This window comes from Myotis myotis, unplaced genomic scaffold (genome assembly GCF_014108235.1).
Source record: "Myotis myotis isolate mMyoMyo1 unplaced genomic scaffold, mMyoMyo1.p scaffold_m19_p_3, whole genome shotgun sequence".
In the NCBI taxonomy this organism is placed as follows: domain Eukaryota; kingdom Metazoa; phylum Chordata; class Mammalia; order Chiroptera; family Vespertilionidae; genus Myotis; species Myotis myotis.
The window spans coordinates 170408380-170418753 of record NW_023416335.1 but is presented as its reverse complement, the minus strand read 5'-3'; the positions used below and the strand labels follow the sequence as shown (position 1 = coordinate 170418753).

Genomic DNA, 10374 nt, shown 5'->3' with positions numbered 1-10374 from the left:
ATGGGGCTTTGGTGCTCACTGAGTCTGCCCCCTGAGTGTGTCTTTTATGGTTCCACGGAGCTGCAAACTGGATGGTCCCTCTGACCTCTGGGCTTCCTGGCTCCTGGATCTCTAGGGAGGTGCTAATTTAGCCTTTGCCTGAGGCTATCCAGCAAAAGTCTCCCTGCAGGGCTTGGGCGGGGCAGGTCCCACGGGATCAACAGGGCGGGGTTAGCAATTATGGCTGCTCTCAGTCTTGCCCTCAGAGGCTCTGCTTCTTAGTGTCCCAGTAATCACTGCAAGCCCCACGGAGAGAAAGCTGCCCTAGGGTTCTGAGCAATGCCAGGCAGTCCCGCTTCTCCTGTATGAGTCTGGGTCCCTAGAGACTCGCCCGGAATTGGAGCTCAGAGCCTGAGACTCCCTCCTGATTGAAAACGACAACTGCGCCCTCAGCTGCCAGCCTGCTTCTCATGCACTCCGCACCTTAGTATTTTACTTCAGCACTGCGCCTCCTCTGAGTCTCGGTATGCTTTTCTCTTTCCTCCTAATTGTAGAACTTCCACTCAGCCAGCCTTCCTGTGGTTCTGGATGATGTCCATTCCGTCTTTTAGTTGTATTTTTGAAGTGGTTGTTCGAGGCAGCAAACTCTGGTGTTTACCTATGCCGCCATCTTGGTTTCTCCCTCTTTGTTTTTTGATATCTTTATGGGCTCAGAACACTCAGGTCCCTGTTGCATCTGCGCACTTTCCACCTCCACCTCCAATTACTCATCAGCTGACGTCAGTAACAATAAGGCTCGTGATTGGAGGAAGCCTGTTTGACAAGGTATGGGCAGCTACGCACCCACAGGGCTCCCTCCTCAGCTGACTTCCATGTATAAGACGCCAATTGGATTTTCAGACTAACGATTTTAGAAAAAAATAGCATCTTATGCATGGAAAAATACAGTACTATGGGCTCTGCTTCTCTGCCCCCGTGCCCACCCAACACCTCCTCCTGGTGCAAATATGGCCTCAGGTGCCACCCCTACAGCTATGAAGATTGGAATCATTGGTGGAACAGGCCTGGATGATCCAGAAATCTTAGAAGGAAGAACCAAGAAATATGTGGATGCTTCGTTTGGCAAGCCTTCTGATGCCTTAATTTTGGGGAAGACAGAGAATGCTGATGGCGTCCTCCTTGCAGGGTATGGGGCCTTCAAAAGTCAACCATCAGGCGAACATCTGGGCTCTGAAGGAGGAGGGTTGTACTCCTGTCAGAGAGACCACAGCTTTTAGTTCCTAGAGGGAAGAGATTCAGCTGGGTGATACTGTCATTATTGACAAGTTCATCAACAAGACCACCATGAGGCCTCAGACCTTCTATGATGGGAGTCACTCCAGTGCCAGAGGAGTGTGCCATATCCCAGTGGCTGAGCCATTCTGCCCCCAAACCAGAGAGTTCCTCATAGTGACTGTTAAGAAACTAGGATTCTGGTACCACTCAAAAAGGACAGTGCTCACAATTGAAGGACTTTTAGTTCATGGACAGAAAGCTTCATGTTTTGTACTGGGTGTGTGGGTGGGAGGGGGGGGGGTGGATATTATCAATATGACCACAGTTCCAGAGGTGGTTCTTGCTAAGGAGGCTGGACTTTGCTATGCAAGTGTTTATGGCCATGGCAACAGATTAGGATTGCTGGAAGGAGCACACAAAAAAGTGGTTTCAGTGGGCCAGGTTTTAAAGACCCTGAAAGAAAATGCCAATAAAGCCAAAAGTTTGCTACTTACTACCATACCTCAGATAGGTTCCGTGGAATGATCAGAAACCCTCCACAACCTGAAGAATATGGTCCAGTTCTCTGTTTTATTACCAAGGCATTAAAATATAGCATGTTGCCCAGAAGATAAGACTTTATAATTCTAATCATTTGGGGAATTCCTGCTTAACTTGAAATGTGGAAAAGCTTTCATGCTTTTGCTAAGAACATGTGATCAGACCATGCCAATGTGAAGGATGCCTTCTGAAAGACTGCTTCAAAAAACAAGGAAAGCAAAGGACCAGTAAACATGTGGCAAATTCCTACCCTTTAGAAAAAAGACAAGGGGGAGAACCAAGATGGCGGCATAGGTTAACGCCGGAGTTTGCTACCTTGAACAACTACTTCAAAAGTGAAACTAAAAGACTGAACGGACATCACCCCAAACCACAGGAACGCTGGCTGAGTGGAAGTCCTACAACTAGGAGGAAAGAGAAACGTATACGGACACTCAGAGGCGCAGTGCTGAAGTCAAATTCTGAGGTGCGGAGTACGCGGAGCGGGCTGGCGGCAGAGGGCGCAGTTGGCGTTTTCAATCGGGAGGGAGTCGCAGACTCTGAGCTCCAGATACAGGCGAGTCTTTAGGGACCCAGACTCAAACGGGAGAAGCGGGACTGTCTGGCTTCGGTCAGAGCGAGTGCAGCTTTCTCTCCGAGCTTTGCAGCAGGTGCTGGGACTCAGAGAGGCAGAGCCCCTGGGGACAGGACTGAGAGCCGCCATAACTGCTCTCTCCGGCCCACCCTGTTGATCCTGTGCGACCCGCCCCGCCCAAGCCCTGCACAGAGGCATTTGCCGGATAGCCTCAGGCAAACGCCAGATTAGCACCTCCCTAGAGAACAGAAGTTCTCTCACCGCAGACACAGCTGATTCTCATAGCCACTTGGCCTGGAGGTCAAACCCTCCCTGGTATTAGCTACAACAATAAAAGTTTATAGGACTGCGCACAAAGACCACTAGGGGGTGCACCAAGGAAGCATAACAAAATGCGGAGACAAAGAAACAGGACAAAATTGTCAATGGAAGATATAGAGTTCAGAACCACACTTTTAAAGTCTCTCAAGAACTGTTTAGAAGCCGCCGATAAACTTAATGAGATCTACAAGAAAACTAATGAGACCCTCGATGTTATATTGGGGAACCAACTAGAAATTAAGCATACACTGACTGAAATAAAGAATATTATACAGACTCCCGACAGCAGACCAGAGGAGCGCAAGAATCAAGTCAATGATTTGAAATTCGAGGAAGCAAAAAACACCCAACCAGAAAAGCAAAATGAAATAAGAATCCAAAAATGCGAGGATAGTGTAAGGAGCCTCTGGGACAGCTTCAAGCGTACCAACATCCGAATTATAGGGGTGCCAGAAGATGAGAGAGAGCAAGATATTGAAAACCTATTTGAAGAAATAATGACAGAAAACTTCCCCCACCTGGTGAAAGAAATGGACTTACAGGTCCAAGCAGCGCGGAGAACCCCAAACAAAAGGAATCCAAAGAGGACCACACCAAGACACATCATAATTAAAATGCCAAGAGCAAAAGATAAAGAGAGAATCTTAAAAGCAGCAAGAGAAAGAAACTCAGTTACCTACAAGGGAATACCCATATGACTGTCAGCTGATTTCTCAACAGAAACTTTGCAGGCCAGAAGGGAGTGGCAAGAAATATTCAAAGTGATGAATACCAAGAACCTACAACCAAGATTACTTTATCCAGCAAAGCTATCATTCGGAATTGAAGGTCAGATAAAGAGCTTCACAGATAAGGAAAAGCTAAAGGAGTTCATCACCACCAAACCAGGATTATATGAAATGCTGAAAGGTATCCTTTAAGAAGAGGAAGAGGAAGAAAAAGGTAAAGATACAAATTATGAACAACAAATATGCATCTATCAACAAGTGAATCTAAGAATCAAGTGAATAAATAATCTGATGAACAGAATGAACTGGTGATTATAATAGAATCAGGGACATAGAAAGGGAATGGACTGACCATTCTTGGGGGGGAAAGGGGTGTGGGAGATGCGGGAAGAGACTGGACAAAAATCGTGCACCTATGGATGAGGACAGTGGGTGAGGAGTGAGGGCGGAGGGTGGGGCGGGAACTGGGAGGAGGGGAGTTATGGGGGGGAAAAAAGAGGAACAAATGTAATAATCTGAACAATAAAGATTTAATTAAAAAAAAAAAAGAAAAAAGACAAGACACCATTCACCCTTCCCCCATTAAATTCAAAACAATAAAAGGTGGGAGGTGACAGTTTCCCCTATTGCCAAGGAATATGAAGACAAAAAAAATAAAAATAATAACAAAATAAAAATATTACTTTGTCCCATTTTAAACTCTGGATCTTGATTTTACTTTTTCCAATAGTACATTTTCTTTGGGTGTGTTTTTATTCTTCTATGCCTTTCCCCATTCCTTTATTTTCCCTTTTCCTTCTACACTTATACACTTTGCTGAGGAATTGCAGGGTTAACCTGAGAGAGTTCTGCAAGCTAATTCTTTCAAGGGAAGCTAGGCCTGACTGGGAAATTCTTCATCCAGCCTCATGGTTAAGCGTTTACAAATATGTTGGGATTATTCTGCCCCTGATGAGTGGCACCTGACTTACTGTGCCAAACCTTTCTATGTCAACAATTTTCAATTATCTTTTCTGGTCCTAATTTACCAGCTTTTTAATGGCATCCTTCTGATCTTCAACTTCTTAGGCCCAACTCTCTTTTTATCATTTCATTTTGAGGTTAACCATAAGGAACTCATGGCCTTTATAAGTTATTCTACAGTACGAAGCACTTGAGGAAAATCTATCCCTTAGGATACAGCTACTGGACTCCTAGTTATCAAGCATCCTAACCCTAAACATTCCAAAGCTGTTTATGATTTCTAGAATAACTCAGACACATCATTTGGAGAAATTAAACATTTATTGAGATGGGTTTTTTTAGTAACAGCAACACAGTTTCTCAACAAAAAGATGAGTTGAACTCACCCAAAACGAAGCAACTTTCCATTATTCTCAGGTAATAGTGGCATCTATAATCTTATATTCCCCTTTAATAAATGTCAAGATACATAAAATACTTGGAGGAAGACATCCAAATTATTCTAAAACCACAATATTTTAAGGTAAAAAGCAGTTTAAGGGTGGTAATCTCTACATATCACAGTACACCAGAGGCCTTCTGCAGCTTTACAAACATTCTACTCAAATGATCAAAACATTTATGCAAAATGCTTGTAAAAAATGGGAACATCTGCAATCTTTCCCAGTGTTTAATTTCGGGAACAGGTGCAAACCATCTCCTTCATAGATCTTCTGTTATAGCACCCATCAAAAACCATTGGTCCAGCTCTCAAATAACGAATACGAAGCATGTGTGTTCTGCAAAATTTTGAATAAATGTTGTATTCTACAGCTATACTACAAGCCCTGAATTATTTTAGCACAACATTCCAATATTCCCTTTAGAGATTTTATATGAAAGTTGAAAATAGCTATTTTCCATCATAGTCAAAGTCAATTTACTTTTTACGCAACATACGCGGTTGCATTGTGTTCAATTTTTACACGCAGTTGCTATGGTGTTGTGTGCGTCAATATGCTCACATATTCAGACTGTACATATACTAAACATAATCAATGGCTCCACAGCAGTTAAGTTTGATATCAAAATGTCTGACCACAGAACCTCCAAATAACACAGTATTAGTAGTGAGAGAATTTTTCATTTTTCTTCATATATTTTCAATGGCTCTCTGTTTTAAAACTGAGACTACAGATAATTCTAAAGAAATAAATCCCATTAGACACTTGGAATTGTTGATAGATGAGGTGACGATACATATTTTCCATTTAAAAATGAGTGTGACATTGATTTATAATCAACTTCAAATTGCCTAGTCCAATATGCTATTTCATGTTCTCCTCATGATTCTATTGCTAGCTTAGATGATTTAACATCATATTCCTTTTCAGTTTTACAAAAGAACATTCTTGTACCACCTTTTAGAGTTGTCTTAAGTTTATGTAACATTATAACTTAGTTTTAAAAAATCTAGTTTCATGTTCAATGAATTAAGAAACAATAAACATCAGAACAGTTCGGCCAGAATTTAATAGGCAAAAAAGAGTTGCTTTGGCAATGTATAAGAAGATAACTGTTACATACAAATCATTCTTTAATCTACTTTTATTAAATATTAAAACGCGGTTGTTTTAAGACACTTGAAATTACATTTAATAAATTGATAACTGACCCCACACTTAACATATAGCTCCCCTACTTTTCTTAATTTACTCTAAGGAACCAAAAAAAGCCATTTTTAAAAAAACAGATCAATGGTCATTCTAAACACCTCAAAGAGGTTCTGACTACGACTAAGGATGATCAGCACCACCGTATTACTGACAATATAGACTGCGGAAAAAGACAGTGACTACTCTCTCTTAAGGTCTTTCCCTTTCATGTATTTCTGCTATCTCCCGTTCTCTTGAATCCATTCATACCAGTTCAACTGAAAATATGCTATTGAGGAGTCAACAGATGTTGACTGTTTAAGCTGCCACTCAAGGGAGGGCCGTGATTCCCAAACCTGGCTTCCTATCAGCATCAGCTTGGAAAAATGATGCAGAAAGTTCCTGGGCCCCTTCACACCTTATGAAACCATCCCTCCACCCTAGCTTCTCCGGTGACTCTGTGTGGTGGTCTTGCCTAAGCCAACATTCAGGATGACTAAAAGGACAATGCTAAGGGAAGATGCTTGTCATTGTGTTTCCACAGGCCCTACCTCATAAACTGGGATCCAGAAAATAATAATAATGAAAATAATGTTCAATCATTAGCTCTAAATAAGTGAGTAGAGTGACTGGGAAACAACTCTAGCATCAACAAATCAAACAAAGGAGCCATGCTGCCTCCTCCATGAAGCCAGCACCCCGACCCTGAGGGCCGAGCACTGCACTGGAGGAAGGCGGCGGGCAGCAGCACAGGGTGGGGGCTACAACTCCGCCAGTGACTGTTTCCACACCATTTCTCTCCATCACTCCACCTCGATTCTCCCACTCTCATTCCATCTTTTCCTACTCTGCCTTTTGCCATTCTCTCATTCCCATCTTTCCTCCCTTTTCTCACTTCCTCTCTTTTCCTTCTTTTTTTGGTCATTCACTTATATCATTCTTTTCTCTGCTTTCTCTTCCTTAAAAACTCTTCCTTACCTCATATAAGCAAATTAATACTGGAGATACCATGCGTGTCAGAAAACATTCAGCCGAAGGGGACGGCAGGGCAAAGCAGACCTTCCACAGCAACGCTGATGGACGTGTATGACAGAGGCCGTGCAGAACGTTTTCAAATCCATTCTCTCTTGAGTCTCAAAACTTCCTAACTCATGACTGCTGGGTCTCATGAGGTTGGAAGGGCATATTCATTACTTGCAAACCCAAGGCACAGAGAAGGTTAAACAATTAACCTGGAGTCCCTTAACCAGGAAGAGAATACAGACCTAGTTCACAGTCTGATTTTCTTCCCATTACACCACTAACATCTGACTGGAGGTAAGATGAGAGCAGCAGTAAGCAGTAATATTACTTCAGGCTCTAAAGCATCCAAAGGTAACTGGGTTACCTAATACATTCTGAACTATTCTTCGGGGGGAGGGGGGGTATGTATTTTTTTCTTTTTTAAAATATATTTTTATTGATTTCAGATAGGAAGGGAGAGGGCTAGAAACATCCATGAGAGAGAATCACTCCCGCACGTCCCCTACTGGGGATTGAGCCTGCAAACCAGGCATATGCCCTTGACTGGAATCGAACCTGGGACCTTTCCGTCTGCAGGCCGACGCTCTATCCACTGAGCCAAACCAGTCAGGGCTGTATTTTCTTAAAATGTATCACAATATATATTTCTAAAAGTTTTCCATATTCTTTTAAGATAACTACTTCATACAAATGAAGTGCGACTATATTTTAGTCACTCCACTTTGGTAATACTGTAGCCCAGAGATAGTTCTGAGGTCAGAATTGTTCTAACATATGGACTCAAAAAATATACAGTGTAATTTATATAAACTGCATAGGTATACTATTTTATAAAAAGAAATGTAATATTCTCTAAGTTATCCTATAATTTAACCTCATTAATGCTAAGAGCTGCATTTCTTGAGAATTCTGAAGGAAAAAGTTACCTTACCTAAAGATAAACTCAGAAACTCATTTTAATATCTTTATGGACTTTCTGTGATATTCCAAGTTTTAGGCAAAATAGTCCGTAAGTGGAAAGTTTTCACCATAAACCAATTTATGGTAAAAGGCCCAATTAGGCCAGATCTGAATAAACCAGGTGAGGAATCTTCCAACTGATGGACAATGTAGAATGTGTGGCAACGTAAATAAGCCACATGTGTGAGACCAGAGTATACAGCACAGCTGGATTCAACTATGACCACACTCTACATGGTCCCAATCATATCAGAGCCCATGGGGCTGAGATTCTCTGTTCACTGAGGAAATTAAACCTAAGGAACTTGCTTAGAATATAAATTCATATGCTATCAATAACCCAAGTACTTCCTCTAATATTTCAGAATCACAATTGTAATCCACCAACTATGCTAAGAATTATGATATCCTAATTTCAACCTTGAGGTTGGCAAAATGATTTCCAGTGGTTCCCAAACTAGCTGACATCAAAAATCACCTGAGGTGTTTATTAAAAATAGAATCATAATGTGACTTATTTTAGTGCCCTGATTCTAACATTGGAGACAATCAGGAATCTGCTTAAGGACTTAAGATGCATTTAACATGGAGGAAGTATTATGTCATTGTAGTTACTGAACTGTTCACGGTGGTGAAATAACATGTTGTCTGGGATTTTCTTTAAGATACTTTAGAAAAAAAGAAAAAGGATAAATGATGCAAATATGGCAAGATATTGTTAAGTGCTTGATCCGGACAAACAGCACCACTGTATTCTCTCTACTTCTGTGTAATTTTTAAATCTCTTCATTAAAAAAAAAAGTTTGCAGACCCCAATCCTAGACATAGTGGGCCAGAAAGGGTAAGCCCCAGCATTCATTCTCAACAAGCTCTCCCCAAGAGTCTAATGCAGCCAGGCAGGCAATGGTCTTATTTGGGGACCGTTAACAACAACCTTCTATGTACCCTCCAAACTTAGATAGAGGTCAACAACACTGAGAAGTCTATTTTCAACATTATAAAAAAATAACTGTCTTAAGTTTGTCTTAAGTGATGTTCAAAAAGGGAAGCTATTCACATTGACCCAAACTACTTTCCTGTAGTCAGAGGTACTGGTTTTCTTAATCCCAATCATCCATGACAGTTGCTTAAATTAAGGCTCTATATATTTGCTTCTTCAAATATATCTTGCAAATATATTTTGAGGTAGAAGAAAAAAAGTTAAATGACCACTTTCTCCTGCTCTGTTGTAATTAAAATTACTGTTCACAGAAGTACAGAGCTTAATGCATTTTGGTCCATCACACAGGTATACTATTTAGTTTTTCATTTTATTTTCCTTTCTTTTTCTGCTTCCAGAATGCCCAGTAAAGCTGAAATTCTTCATTTAAAATGATAAAAAAAATTTTCAAAATATTTAACGATCTTAGATCTGAGTTTGGCAAGACAGTTAAAAATATACACATGAAAATACTATATTTTACAAGCATACACACAGACTAAAACACAATTTTCACTGTTTTCCCTCTTTCTTATACAGCGCCATCTTAAACGTGCAGTTTACTTGTAATCTAAAAATAATTTTAAACATGATTGTCACAAAAAGATTTTAAAACAGAGATGAAATCTATGAAGGCACACATGGATTGTCAATGGTTACATCACATTTCTTTAGAAACAGAATCTTTTCTGCTCCTGTAAACGTTTTTCTCACGTATTTAAAGTGAGGTTAGTGCTGACAAAATTATTGCTATACTCAGTTTGCAACCTACTGTGTATGAGGTACATCTTCTCCATTCATACACCCTGCCCCTTCTACTGTTCTTACTCACTTGAGCTTAACAGTAAACCAGTCTATAGGCCACAAACAATTCAATATTTTCATCAATACTGGAATGACAGCAAATAACATTATAAAACGTCAGAGATGAAAAATGTCTTCTTATTGGAGTCAAGACTTTAATTTATTCTTCATTAAATGAATATATTGCTCATTTAACTTCCTCAGGAAAAAGAAATTATTCTGAAGATGAACAATTCTTTCCTGAACACTTCATCCAAGACTATTCCTTCACGTTTCCTCTAACATTTTGTTGGTTTCATTCATTTGACTCAGTAGTCTCCAAGAATCACCTTTCCTTGGGTGGTCTATCATAGCGGTCCTGGATGCTTTTGGTTAGCCGTTTGATAAATATTTTGTAAATTTTCCCGCAGTATGTATGCACTGTCTTTTGCAATTCCAGTTCTAAAGGTTTTAATAAGGAACGGATGTGGTCATCTTCAAAAGAACACTAGAGGAAGAAAATAAAAAGACAAATATAAATATGTAATTAATTCTAAATAACTTCTTCAATCAATTTAATATTGACAACCTCCATTTAAAGTCTCATAAAAAGCG

General features: G+C 40.3%; 1 protein-coding gene and 1 pseudogene across 4 annotated transcripts in view; one reads left to right on the top strand and one right to left on the bottom strand.

The window, feature by feature from the left end:
- The first annotated feature begins 986 nt into the window (after positions 1–986).
- LOC118649714 lies at positions 987–1842 on the top strand (annotated as a pseudogene).
- A 6677-nt stretch (positions 1843–8519) lies between these two features.
- GXYLT1 (glucoside xylosyltransferase 1) overlaps positions 8520–10374 on the bottom strand; it is a 40255-nt gene continuing 38400 nt past the window's right edge. For all 4 annotated transcript variants that reach the window (XM_036297809.1, XM_036297807.1, XM_036297808.1 and 1 more), the window contains one exon: positions 8520–10267. In XM_036297809.1, coding sequence (XP_036153702.1) covers positions 10106–10267 — 162 coding nt within the window. In that variant the 3' untranslated portion in view covers positions 8520–10105. The remainder of the gene's footprint in view (positions 10268–10374) is intronic.